Source organism: Boleophthalmus pectinirostris, unplaced genomic scaffold (assembly GCF_026225935.1).
Source record: "Boleophthalmus pectinirostris isolate CB_2022bp ecotype Guang Dong unplaced genomic scaffold, ASM2622593v1 HiC_scaffold_1, whole genome shotgun sequence".
Taxonomy (NCBI): Eukaryota; Metazoa; Chordata; class Actinopteri; order Gobiiformes; family Gobiidae; genus Boleophthalmus; species Boleophthalmus pectinirostris.
The window spans coordinates 30,123,784-30,138,656 of record NW_026570970.1 but is presented as its reverse complement, the minus strand read 5'-3'; the positions used below and the strand labels follow the sequence as shown (position 1 = coordinate 30,138,656).

Below are 14,873 nucleotides of genomic sequence, written 5' to 3'. Positions count from 1 at the left end.
GTTATGTAGCTGGTATTTATCTCTTAAGTCGCTACAGAACAGCTTTGTGTAGATAAAAGACGAGAATTTCTGAGCGACTATGATCAATAAATAGTCTTGATATGTCCAACCAGAATATTGGCTGAATCGATATTTGTCAGCCGATATCTGTTCCATCAAAATTTTCAGTATCAGTACCAATATTCAATACCAGTATCAGTTCATCCCTAGGACAAACAATCCATATTTGAATCATTTTATCTAATATGATATTTTGGTGTATAGATGTCATTTATTGCCTCTACTAAACAAAAAAGTACTGATTACAGATTAAAATTTACAAATTAAATGAAAACATGACAAACATAAAGTGTAATTTGTTATACCAATTTTGAATATGGCAGTGAAAATTAGACTATGGGAGGAAGCAGTGAAAATGTACACACTGAAATAAGCTTATCTCCAACTTACTTGTGCATAAACTCAATGATCTTGTCCTTGTTCCTCAGATGGGGCAGAGTATATTTTTCTTCTCCGTTCACAAAGTACTTAACTGTGGGGAACCCTGAGATCTTAAAGCGGTCACCGACTGCTTTATGCACCGTGGCATCAAGAGCAGCCAACACGCCGGGACTCTGTAGGGGGCAGTAGAGAGACATTAGACATACCCGAGGAAAAACAAAAACAAATTTAACAGTGATGACCTTAATATGCTCTTCTAGAAGTTTAGTTTTAGGAGAGAAACAAAGGACTAACTTCTTTGTGTAACATTTCTGGTGGAGGTTCTGTGAAACGCTTTATTACTTTGTCTGGGATGTTTCATAGCATGGTATTAAAACTTTCTATTTTCATGAAGACCAAACCAGACCAAGTTACAAGTCAGATCTGTGGAGAGGTAACCCTGCTCACAGTCAGACTCCCTGTTTTTCTATGTATTTTTGAGCTTTAAAACAAACCTGAAATTTAATAAATGTAATGTAGAGCTGTGGAACATTCCAGGCAGAAAAATGACATATCCATAGAAACAAATAGGTGATGGACCCTCAACCAGAAAAGTTATATAATGCACATTTATGTATAAGTATAATTTACTTTGCCTCAGTACAGATTTATTGTAAATAGGCCAAAATGAGACAACCGCATCTAATTATAAAGCTTTTTGTTAATCATCCGCAAACCAGGAAGTAAGGCCACGCTGTTAGCATGGTATTTGTTTTTGGCATTACTCAGTTCAATTTATTTTTGTAAAGCCAAAATGAACAGGCTCCTTGATTTAACCAACAGAGAGTTAGAAAATACAACGCTGAAACAGACATTGGTTGATAACACTCAGGCAGATTAATTCACAGGAAACAAATAAGTGGATAACTGTCCCAGAACATCCCCTGTCTGTAGAAAAAGAGAATTCTTGAGAAGAACCACAATGAAGGGGAGATTCACGCTCATGCACGGGGGAGGCTGCAGATGTGTCCAGGAATAAAGTGCATTTGCAGATAAAGTTCAATTCTGTACAGCCAGACAAAGGGGGACTCATCCAGGAAAGGGTTGGGGTCATTACTGTGAGGGCCAAACACATCATTGGGATGCTAGGATTATGCATTGGGAAAGTGAGGAATAACTTCGGACCACTGCAAACAACTTAAAATGATCAAATTCTGCTTTTCAGGTTTTAAAGTTATATAGATTTCTATGGGTACAACAGCACCTTAAGCAAGTATGTATTTTTGGATTAGTTTAAGCCCAACTTTTGGTTAAATCTGCTCCAAGTACAAGAGTAGGTTTTTATTCATTATTCAACTACTGCCACATCTGTCCCTGAACTGAGTGACACGAACCGCCTTGCTCAAGGACACAGCAACAGGGTTAACTGGCTACTAGTAGAGCTGGATTCAAATTTGAACTGCCAACTTCCTGTGTAAAAGGCAAACCCCTCTGCCTGTGCACTTAGAACAGAGAGTTGTAGATGTGAAATAACACATTTGTGAAGTTCAGGAGGTGAGATAACATCAGTCCATCTGCATTCGATAATTTTGCCCTTTTCCATTGACCTCTGCAGTCGGGCTCCGAGCCACGAGGAGGACATCCAAATGTGTGTGTTTGAATGAAACAAGAGGGATGGAAAGAGAAAAAGAGACAAACAGAGGGAAGTTGGAGAGGGAGAGAGGAGTGAAGAGGGGAATAAACGAGAGAGAGAGAGAGAGAGATGAAATGGGGAATGAGAGAGAGAAGGAGAGAGGTGATGGAAAGAGGAGACAGAGATGAAGTGGGGAGTGAGAGTGAGAAGGAAAGAAAGCAAAGGAAGAGAGAGGAGAGAAATGAAAAGGGGAGTGAGAGAGGGGAGAGGGAGAGAAGAGAGAGGGAGGGAGGGAGGGAGGGAAGGAGAATGGGAGGAGAGAGATGAAGAGGAGACTGACAGTGAGGGGAAGAGAGAGGAGAGAGGGAGAGAGTGAGAGAGAGAGGAGAGATAGATAAAGAGGGGAGTGAGAGAGAAGAGAGGCAGAGAGGGAGAATGGGAGGAGAGAGAGTGAGTAGAGGAGAGAAGAGGGGAGTGAGAGAGAAGAGGAAGAGAGAGGGAAGGAGACATTGGGAGAGGGAGGAGAGAGATGAACAAAGGAGTAAGAGAGGAGAGGAGGAGTGAGGCAGGAAAAGAGAGAAAGAGGAGGAGATAGAGGAGGGCTAGAGATGAGATAATCACTTAAGTCATCTTTTCACCAGCTTCATCACAGGCCTGACTTTAGCACGGAAACAGACTGCAAACTTCAATTCATAATATAATACGAGGGTCCACATCTACTTGTCTCCATGGAGATGTTATTGCTTTGTCTGGAAAGTTCCACAGTATGTCATTAAACCATACAGTATAATAAATAAGTGAGAAGGTCAGATCTATGGAATAAAACAAAACACAACTCTAGGTATGTTTTTGTGGAGGAAACATCATAACATAAATTTAAAAAAATAGCTTACGTTAATATTAAGCCATCCCAAAATAAGTAAATTGAAAGCCAATATCATAATTATTATTAAAACCAATCAAAAAAGTTGAATTGCATAAACATAGTCAAAACAAAACAGTCAAAACAGCCGACTGCTGTTCTGTTTATCTCATGCTTTTCAGTGCACGCTCCCATCTTCATAAATACAGTGTCTAGGGCCATGTTCATGTTGGTTTTACTATGGAGCAGTAATGAGGCCAGAGAGGAGCAGAGCTGTTTTTGAAATAAACCAAACTAAAAGTCAAAACTTACATCAGACGCTTTGTTGAGGACTTCTGCAGCTTCGTCATATTCTGGCTTCATCTTCTTACAGTGACCGCACCCTGAAAGGCACAACAACAGGGTTTGATGATGGAGGTATAAGATTTACATAACACACAACAAATTGGAATCCCTAATTTGTCTTCTTCTCAGTGCTCATAGGGAGAGGACAAAATTATTTAAAGCAAAAAAAGTCAAGTTTGCACAAAGACAGCAAGGATTAATTGACAAATCATGACTAGTGAACAACAAAAAAAGCTGTTATTGCTGTTATTTGGTTGATAATGCATTTAAGTGCATTGGTAGTAAAGTCATTTTTGGATTTGCTTTGCCTGGAATGTTACACCATATGGCTTTAAACTGATTCATCTTACATTTATTCAATTAGTCAAAAATTTTGCAGGGTAACCTGACCTGCAACTTTGCCTGATGGAGTCACCTGCTTGTCTCCATAGAAATAGTGCATTTCAACATCCTAGGCAAAGCAATAACATCTGCATTTTGATAGGCAAGTGGCAAACTCTCCACCAGAAAGTCATAAATGTTTATGAAATATGCACTACTTTATTCAATATGGTCTGTTTATAACTGTTTTATATGAAATGTTTTGTCTGTGGGTGTTGATTCCACTTGGCCAGAATTCATGCAAACAATGATCTTTGAATCTCCAAGGGACTTTTCTGGTAAAAAAAAAACAAAAAAACAAAACAAAAAAACAAAACAGTATAACTGTATATAAGGTAATAAGTATGAGACAAGATCTCATGCCACAAAATCTCCCAAGACAAAACAGCCACAAAACTGCACACATGAGAAACATGGACTTGTGAGATTTTCCCCCCACATTTACTTATTTGGCTTGAACAAAAAAGGATTCAGCTTTGGTGAGTTACGTATTTCGAGGAGTTCCAAAAAGTGGTGCTATAATAAGAGCAAACGCAGAGAAGGTTTCATCACTGCTCATCTGGACTTTTTATGATCAAGACAAAGCCATTTTCAATTGATGGAACTGGCTTGAACTACTGGGAATTTATCCTATTCTGGTTACAAGTCCAACCCCAAGTGGTCCAACCCAGTTCCATCATTTCCTTCTCTACATTAAACCACTCCTGGGTGAATGAAAGATTACACTGCCTCAATAACTGCAAAAATTTGAATAAAATAAATTATGCCAAAATTGTAAAATTGATTGCACAATGATTGATGCATTATAAATTACGTCAAAATCTCATCTTGTCACGTTCTCATGGATCCAGTCTCACATCTTATTCCGTCTTGTGAAAATTGTATTTGTTGTCGTAAATAATCAGTCAAATGAAAAAGTAAAAGTATGGAGGTCAAGTTTGGTTATGTTACAGTTTAGAGCCACAAAACTTTTAAACTACAGACCTCTCCTTTCTCACTACAACTAAAGTAATATGATTTTCCTCACAGTGAAATGTCATCCTAACCCAGCTCAAAGCCTCCTCTGTGTAACCTCGTGTGCCCCACACCTCAGCCTGTCTGCTTAAATCAGCGCTAAAGTCTGTAGCTCTCCAGAGTGTAGTCGCCTCTTCTGCTCCTGTCAAATGCAGTATTTTTCATGTAGTACGTGTAAAAGTACAAATAGTGTGTAGTCATGTAGGATTACTCGGTACATGTGTCATTTGGAGGGCGTGTTTGAACTAGAGCCTGCGAGTTTGACAAAGTGGGACTAAGTGGGCAGAGGAGAGAAAGTAAAGAGAAGGGAGGATTGGAACAGGTTCAGATGTTATAGTAGTAAATCTGGTGATGCAATGTGGTGTTACATGGGGAACTACATATTTGTGCAGGGAATTGACAAAAGTTTTTGACTGATGAAGACCTGAGTTGAAATGTGTCACTAAAGCAACATTACAGACAGAGAGCTTTGGACCATTTTCCTCATTTTGTATTTTAAAGCAGACCCATTGTGTAAAATTAACTTTTTTGAGCGTTTAACCATGTTAAACTCTCTATGTATCGCCATGTTCTACAAAGGATTACCCCTTCTCATTTACCCTCTTGGAGTTGTATTTAGCGTGACTCAAGCATGTTTGAGTAATCTCTATTCTCCTGCATTCAAGACCCCTGATTTCATCACTGCTGGTACACGCCAACTGATCTGTACTTTGTTCTTCAATTTTATTTTCTTAATCTGTGATACATGGAGGATTTGGCAGAATAAAAAAAATCCACAGCTAGCGTGATGTGCAGCTATCCAAATGAACTGCATCATGATGACGACAAGTCCCCTGACGTCAGTTTTCTAATGCGAAAGTCAGTGGACTTGTTTCTTTTATTAAGCTGTTTAAGATAAATATTGAAAAATGTCCATATTTTCACATAATGATACACAGGTGTAGAGCAGAAAGCACATTTAAAGATGACATCTTCTTTTAAGTTTTAAATTCAGGTTACACAACACATCCAATTAATTAATCTCAAATGCATCCCTATGTTTGCAAAAAAATATTACAGCTTCAACTAATGATTATTTTACTAACTGATTCATCTAACATACATTGAAACAACAAAACTGAAGCAGAATAAGGAACCGTATTGTAAAAAAAATATGGGCACTAATGAATAAATGAATACATTAGCAGTTAGCGCTTGTATAATGTGTCATGGATGTTCATCTTTGACCAACTACAGCTCAAATGTTATCATAACACTAATACTACAAAAAACTACTATACCTACTACAAACTATCATTACAAATAAAAAGGTACACAATAATTACTGAGCCTGTAAAAATGATTCTATATATGAATTGAACTTTCAGTATGTGTCATGAGGGCGTGTTTGAACTAAAAGGTGTGAGTTTGACAAAGTGAGACTAGGTGAGCAGAGAAGACAGAGTAAAAAGGGACTGCAATACGTTCAGATGTATTGAGAGGTAAATCAATGTACAGTGATGCAATGTGGCGTTATATAGGGAAATCTATGCAACTTTTAGGCCACTTTCTAATAGCCCTGAAACAGACTGACTTCTCTCAGAGTTGGATTTCATGGTAATTTGCGCATGTTTGAGCAATCTATAATCAATTATTTTCTAAATGTCAGTTTGCAGATCAACTCCTGTTTTCACCGCCATCAGCAAACACAGACTACTAACTTAGTTCTCCAATTTAATTTTCTTAATCTGTGATGCATGTAGGATTCCGCAACGTCGCAGAAGTCATTTCAGTACAAATCTTTTTTTCTTTTTTCTTTTTTGTGATGTTGTTTACGGTGACATCAGCTCCCATTGGGCTTTTGAACACATAAATCAGTGGACTTGTTTTGTTTATTATTAAGTAAATGAAGTAACATTGCAAATGATAAAATAATGATGCAAGCACAACAGGCCTAAACCAGGACTAATGGAGGTCTAAATCAGAATGAAACCGGGTCTAAACTGTGACTAAACCAGGTCTAAACAACGTCCTAAACCACCTCTGTTACTGATCACTGCAGACCCTCCACAACTTCAGCTTTGGAAATCCTATATATTGATCAACTTTTCTATTCTCACTCATAAAAATGTCCTTGTTTATTTGTTGGTATCGATATTCAGTTTGCCCTCAGTGACTCTACTATGGTATGAAGGATTTCTGTGGCTGATCGCTCAACCAATCAGAGCTCAGGAGAGGAGAGTGAATAAAAAAATAACATTTGGATAAGTCTCTTTGTGAACCAGAGGAGCCTGGGTTTGGTCTCTACCTCCAGGCAAAGGGAGGCACTGCACAAGTTTGTTTACGGACATTCCCCTGAAATATTTACACAGAAGCTTTTGTAATGCTGAATGGTGAGCATAAAATTTATATATAATAAGAGAAAAGATAACTATAAATGTCACGGTAGTATAATTACCAGTTTTTGCTGATACCGTTTTGACTTTGCTGTGTTTTATATTCATGGGTATTGGTTTCCTGCTCTATTTTGAGGACTTCTGATTTTTTGAATTGTTAATTGCCATGACAACAGTACGGTGGCCGACAGGGGCCAAACGCACTGCAATGGCCCAATGCGTCTCAGTTAGAGAAAACAGCTTCAAGTACAGAAATGATGCAAATTCACAAACTCAAACAAAAGTTCAAACAAGGCACAAAGAACGTGGGGCAAATGAAAAAAAAAGTGCTGCAAGAAACAAAGACAAATGTATCATCAAACGTGCTGCAGATAGAAAAACAATGCAAAGCGCAACACGATGAAAACCAAGAAAACATCTGCAAATAAAAAACGCTGGATAAAGTGTCACCAAATCCTGCAGGGGGCGCTCTCAGTAGCCGTGTCTGCAGACCACAAAGGCCATGCCGAAATGGGACAGGTGCAGGTTTGGAGCACTTCCGTTGTGGCAACTTTTTATGCAGCATTTTTCTTTTGCAGGTTTTTGCTTTGCATCGTTTCTTTATCTGCAGTGCATTTGATGATCATAAATTTGTCTTTGTTTCTTGAAGTGCTTTTTTCATTTGTACCACATTCTTTCTTTGTACCTCATTTAAACTTGTATTTGAGTTTGTGAATTTGCATTGTTTCTGTACTTGAAGCTGTTTTCTCTGAGACGAATTGGGCCATTGCAGTGTGTTTGGCCCTGCATTGGCCACCGTAGAACAGTGTTAATCATAGACTGCGTAAAGTGGACTAAGGGAGTGCGACTTCACCCATAGCTCACTGAGGCTAGCCGTTATGGGACGAAGAAATAGGAATTTATTTATGGCCAAAATAACAATATAAACACCAGAACCATGTAGAGCGGGTTAATATGAACATTTTAAGCCCAAAATGGCGAGGCTCTCTACAGCAGTTCCCGAGACAGGAGGAACAATTTTTCAATAGAATGTCAATTGGAAACAGTGGATGGAGCCAGAAGCGCCCCCATGTTCACTCCCTATTTGAAACGCGGCGGCTAGCGGGTTAGTGGTGTCCAATTATACTTTTTTGCCTGTTTGCTAATGTGTGTGTCATGTCACCACAGTAGCTACCGTGCATTCCATCAACAGAAATACATGTACAACACCCCCAGCATGAGAGCAATTTACCCCCTCCCATCTCTCTACCAGGTCTATACTGCACATGTTTTTGAGCTGTCCTTTGTATACTAAATACATTCTGTGCATATTTTTAGTTTGAGAACAGCCCCTGGTACACCGTGTCACGCTGTCATGCTCTCTAACGTTACGCGGTTATATTAGGGAGGAGCTGTGTGAGCATGTTCCCCTGCAGTGGCTCAGCACAAATGCAACTTGGGCTATTTCCAAACTGCTAAATTGTCCTTGTCATAACAGTTCAGAAAGCCCTTTATTCAGAACACAAAGCAGAGCTGGTACAGAACATAAATCACAGGTCTGATACAGGGAAATGTGGAGATTTTAATGTGGGCAGATTGTGTCAAGTTTAAAAGTGCAAAATTGGCCAGAGTTCAATTACTGAGATTTGATGCCATTTTGAGAATATTTTAAAGGTGATAGCTGCGGTGGTCCTACTGGTTTAAAAACAGTAATGTAACCACAACTATAGTTTGAGTATTAGCTGTCATATACTGAGGACATATCTGCTGAGCTCTTCTGGGTTTTTTACAAGCTGGTTTTGGTCATAGGATCTGGCAACCCAAAGTCAGGAGCGCACTCAGCTTTTTGATTGGATATTTGACATACAAACAAAACAAAACAAAATGTAAAACAAAATGTAAAACAACTTTATATGTTGTAAAATGTTGGGATAAATATTACATTAAATTTCAATATGATTTTTACAAGATTTTCTATAAACATATTTACTACAAACTATCTGGGAACACAGGCAGGTATTATGTCATCAGGTTAAGGTACAGGTCAGCTTTGTGGAGATGCAATTAAACCTAAAAACTAGTGAGGGCTAGTGAGGGCTAGTGAGGGCTAGTGAGGGCTAGTGAGGGCTAGTGAGGGCTAGTGAGGGCTAGTGAGGGCTAGTGAGGGCTGCACACTTTTGTAGAAAAAAAGTGATTATATTTGCAATATGTAAAAAAGTTCTGTTGTAAAAACAATTTAAGGAAAGACAGAAATATGAATGGAAACTAATACAAGGTCACATGGACTTCAGAACATGTGCTGAACAACAGGTACAACAAACATATAGAGACAAGAGTCAGTATTGTAGAGGATATTCTATTATCTAAATAATTGAAGCCATTGCATTTTGATAATTGTGCCAACTCAATTAATTTAGCAGATTTTGTTTCCCCATCTATCTCAAACATGGGACCAAAAATAATAACCAAAAAATTGGATGGAATCCAGAATACACATTTCTTCAATACTTTACAAAGATGCCAGTCTGGTCAGCATAAATTTCCCCATTTTCAGATGGGTGTGATCAACAGGTGGATAGTCAATCAGGGACATGTCAGTCCGTATCAGAAAAAATAGGAAGGAACTGAAAAACATCACAGACTTCTGCAGAAGTGAAAGTAATTAGATTCTATTTGTAAATGACAGGCGACCAATGAGCTCCTTCATTTCATGTGCGTCACTGAAAAAATCTGATTGGACGATCACGTTTGACCGAGCTTAAGGTGTGACAGAGAGATCAGTCTGGATGTGCAAAAAAGGAAATAAATAAATAAATCAACTGAAAGTAATTGTTGTGTACATTGAAACTGATGACAGAAATCCTTCAGCCCACACTACCATGTGTAAGTGTATATTTAGAACAATAGGTGCATCAGGGAGAGAGTATGGGACAGATGCAGAAATGGTGAAATCTCAGGAATCTAGCTCTGAGCAGAGAGACCCAGGAGAGGAACAGGAGCTATGGGAGGAGGAGAGAGGACTACCACGGTCAAAAATCAATGTTATACCAATGTACAGTCTGTAGGGGTCCACTTGTACTCAGTGTCACCTAGCATTATTTATAGTGGGACATTGGGTTTAAAGGCAGGGACATTCTGTATAGTCACTTTCTAATCCAATTTGTGTCCAAGTCCTTTTTAAATGCTGAGTGACTGTAGCATTAGCCACTGCCTTCCCCAAGTTCACAAGCCGCTAAACTAGATGAATTACACATTCAAATATTTCACATAATAAATGTAAGTTCAAATTTAAAGGTCTTATATTATGCAAAATTGACCCAGAGTCATGTGAGCTTTAAGCAATGTTAGAATATTGTTAGTTTTTCAAAAACATACCTGGATTTGTGTTTTGCTTCATTCACACATGTTTGAGTAACTCTGCATTATTAGTCTGATTACAATGATCAAAATGCTCTGTGCCACCTTGTGGTGTCATGAAGTAATTTTCAGGTTAACAGCTCCTTGTAGTGAAGGTGTATGGAGTTTAAAAACACAGTGAAGCACTTCCTACATTACCACATGACATCACAAGGTGGAATAGAGTGCCTTCTGTTTCCTGAGAGAAGAACTCAGCCTAAATGCGCAGGGTTTGTGTGTTAAACATGTGTGAATGAAACAAAACACAACTCCAGGTCTGTTTTTGATGAGGAAACATTATAACATAGATCAGAAAATAATATAATATAAGCCCTTTAAATAGAAAATGTTTGCTAGTCTGGAGCTGCCTTCACATGTTACACCATATCAAAATTGGGACTAATCCAGGATTAGAACAGGATGAAACCAAATGGTCCAAAGAAGCGAAAACTAAAATGCTAAATCTTACTAAAACATAAATGTTTATTTTTTCTGTGAGTAAATGTATTTGTTTCTGTGGATTCCCAGTGACATAATGATGATTAATGACTCATGTGGTTAAACTGAGCATAGCATTAAAAAAAAAAAATCACTCTGTTTGAAATGAATATTCTTTATTCACCTACACATTTATGAGGTTTCTGGCTGTAATCCATATATGTTTTCACCAAGAGAGGTTTACCTGGCTTAAGTCTTACTCGGGGATTTCTTTACAGTGACTGGGAGTCCGCATTAGAAAATATTTGATTTAATTATAAGGCTTTTATAGCTCAATTCAACATGGATCAGCTTATCAAATTAGCAAATACATCTCCATGGAGAGAAACAGAAGAGTTATTTAGAGCAACTATTAAAGCTTGTCTGATAATTAAAATGTGATTTTACATTCACAATTCAACAACACCACAGCTAAGGTACCTGCTTTAAAGAAGTATTGTTCAGGAACTAGTATCTCCTCTCTCTCCACCCTCTTTCCCCCTCTCTCACAGCACTTAACTCATTCCAGTCTCTAGCTTTCTCCTTCTCCCTCTTTCTCCTTCTCTCTCCTCTTCTCTCTCCTTTTCCTCCCCCTCTTCCTCCTCCTTTTTTCCTCAGGCGTGTTCTGTCACATACTAAGATTAATGTACCTCCAACATGCACCATCAGCTTGTGTTTCTGTCCACTTTATTCCTCCCTCAGCCTCTCTCTACCGCTCACACTGAGGCAGTTTAAGACGAATAAAAACAGTGACAAAAACTCCACTTGAACGCTGTGTTTCCCATCGCAGGTCTAGTTCAAAAGTTCCCTTTAGTATTGCAATTGCGACCGCATCTGCGACATACGCTTAAAAAGTAGTATTCTGTTCAGAGTGCACACTGTAAACAACTTTGGGAGCTTTAATATTTGAGAGAAGACTGAATATTAAGTGATCAGCTAATACAGGAATCCTATTGCTTTCAGAAGATGTTAATATAAGTCTAAAGTACTGGGTAATTGAATTTTAATTGAGATTTAAGATTCACTAATTTCTAATCCTTGATGAACAGCTATGGGGTCTATTTAATGGAGGGGTCTACAGCCAATCCTCTGTCAGTAAAAAAAATGTGGTTTGGAGCAGAGTTCAGACATTTAAAGTCCTATATCACTCAAAATTGACTCTTGTGACCTTTAAGGCATGTTTGAATGTTGTTACCTCATCAAAAACATACCTGGTTGTATTTTGTTTCACTCACACATGTTTGAGAAAGCCTTTTTATATTAGTCTGCAAATCTCCAAAACTCAAAATGCTCTGTTCCACCAGTTCTGTGATTTCATGAAGCGGTACTTTTCAAGTTAGTTGCCTTTTACCTTCATTTCGGCAGATAAGCAAATCCAAATGATTCTAGTGAAGGTGTAGTTGAAAATCATAGTGGAGCACTTCCTGTATTACCACATGACATCACAAGGTGGAAGTGGCGTGTTTTCAGCCTATATACAGTATGATAGTATGTAGGATTTGTGCATTAAACATGTATGAATGAAATAAAACACAACTCCGGGTATGTTTTTGATGAGGAAACAACATTATAACATAGACCAGAAAAATAAGATTTTTTTAGTTAAATTACAAGTCTGTATCATTTATACTTATCAAGACAAAAAATTAAATTAAAAACTGAGATTCATTGATATGATATAGCATTTTTTTGTCATATTGCCCAGTCCCAATGCGAGCCCTGTATATGTTTGCAGTAAAGAGTGGATTTAAGGACAGCCATATGGGCCTGTGTGAGGAATGGAGTGATGCCAGGTTTTGTTTTGTTATATTAGCTTAAAGCGCTAAGGGTTTTCTTTTTGAGCTGAAACGAGGAAGAAGTAGGTCTATAGTTAGTTCAGGAAGTGAATTATTATTATTTATTAGCAGGGACTGTGATTGAAAAGTAAGCATAGAAACATTGACTAATTAATGCATTTTAAAATCCACTGGGTAATATTTATAATATGCCATGTTGATTAAAAGATGCAGGACAATAGAAATGAACTGCCAAACATAAAGGTCTTTTATTTTATGCAAGCTTGAGCCATGTTAGAATGTTGGTACCTCATCAAAAAGATACATGGAGTTGTGTTTTGTTTCATTCACACATGTTTGAGTAATCGTTTATTATTAGTCTGTCTACATCTCTAAAGGTCAAAATCATCTGTTTCAACTTGTGATGTCTACCGTCAAGCGAACGAATTCTGACACTGCGAGGTCAGAAGGTTTCTACGAAGTGAAACCGACTGATGAATCAGGCCTTTTACCTCTTGTTTAGTAAAAATGGGCAGTTCCAGGGCTGAAATTATCTAATGATTTGAGTAAAAGCACAAGGTGGAATTACGTGAATGAAACAAAATAGAACTCCGGGTATGTTTGTGATGAGGAAACAACATTATATCACATTTAATGACTTTTTCTGTGTCAGCGAGTTCATCTGACAGTAATCGATCGCTGGTTGTGTGGTAGAGTACTAACCACTAGACTTATGTTACGCAATATATAAAGCAGTGTCAATAAGTGATCAATAATGTATCTCTTTTACTGCCTTGAAGAGGTACATGGGAAATAGATTGCAATTTTTGTCATTTTGATTTTAGAACTATCCTATTCAAAGATGCCTCATGCAATTTTGTCAAGCCCTTAGCAAATAGTTATTATTCCCATGGAGAGGGCAAGAAAAGTTACACAGTGCACTTTTAAGAATACATATATTGGGACCTAAATAATCAGTTATCCATTAGTATGTGGCCATCGTCTCAGTCCATAATATGAACACTACAGGCAGTTCCTCTTCTCTCAAATGGAACAAACCTGCACGCACTGTAGAACTCTCTCTCCACACTGGATCTGAACAAATGTAAAGTCAAACTACTGAATCTTGGCACACAGCTCAGGCCCGTCTTGTTAGCGACTAAATTTAAGTCTTCCCCACACCACCTGGACTCTGCTCCTGCCTCCGCTCTGCCTTGCATAACTCCGCTTTCTAAATGCTCAAATACTGGAAAACAGAATAGCAGTTTTTCGGTACTAGCTTGCCAAGTTTTTTTTAATTTTTTTATTTGTGTGTCTTGAAAATTGTAGTAAATTAGTGTTGTGACAATATTAAAAATTCTAACTCAATTTTCATACTAAGGAAAACACTTGAATCACAGTACTGTTTTTGATAATGTGTTCTTTCTTTCTTTCTTTCTTTCTACATATAAAGTAAGTTTCTGAAATGTTATTAATCCAGACCATTACAACCAGGGCAGCAGACGGGGATGGGGGGAACAAAGGGGTCTATTGGCTGAGGGGGCCCAGAATTTGACCCTCTTCCTATGAATTTATATTAAATGGAAGCTTTTACCCAGAGCCTCTAAATTTCTTTTGACAGGCCTGATTAAACCTATTCTTGTTTTGTAATATCCTTGTTAAGAGTTATTTTCTGAATCAATACATCAAAATGAGGGTCTAGGTTTGATACTAGAGCAGGTATTGATAAGAGTATTTTGACAAATCAAGCAAAATAGTGAGTTCAGTTTTTAATCATTTGTTACTGATACAGTTTTGAAGTTTCATTATTCATTCACTTTGTTTATAGTTTAATGGTGCACTGAGTAATAATATTGCTAGTGGAGGGTGCATGACCTGCTTATCTCCAAGGAAATGTTATTGCTTCGTCTAGAATGTTCCAGTACAGATTATCTATCACAAGGGAGACAGGCAGGTTACAGCACTATGCTACTAGGGCCCGACCAATATGGGTTTTGTTGCGGCCGATACGATACCGATAAAATGGGAGTTGGAGCTGCTAGTAGCCGATATAATTGAAAATATATTTAGTGTTGTAAAAAAAATCACTGTAAATCTTGAATTGTTTAAAAAACTTAGGTTTGGCTTTAGTGGATTTTAAAATGGGTTTATTTAGGCAACATTTATTGTAATTCTGCCTCTTTATGCCAGATTTACACACAGTAGTTCGGCCTAGT

The 14,873-nt window shown here is 37.9% G+C and overlaps 1 protein-coding gene across 1 annotated transcript in view; it reads right to left on the bottom strand.

The window, feature by feature from the left end:
* pdia5 (protein disulfide isomerase family A, member 5) overlaps positions 1–14,873 on the bottom strand; it is a 129,998-nt gene that overhangs the window by 21,341 nt on the left and 93,784 nt on the right. The window contains exons 12-13 of the mRNA XM_020920837.2: positions 3,228–3,298; positions 451–614 (exon numbers count right to left, since the gene is read on the bottom strand). Of these exons, the coding sequence (XP_020776496.2) occupies positions 451–614; positions 3,228–3,298 (235 nt within the window). The remainder of the gene's footprint in view (positions 1–450; positions 615–3,227; positions 3,299–14,873) is intronic.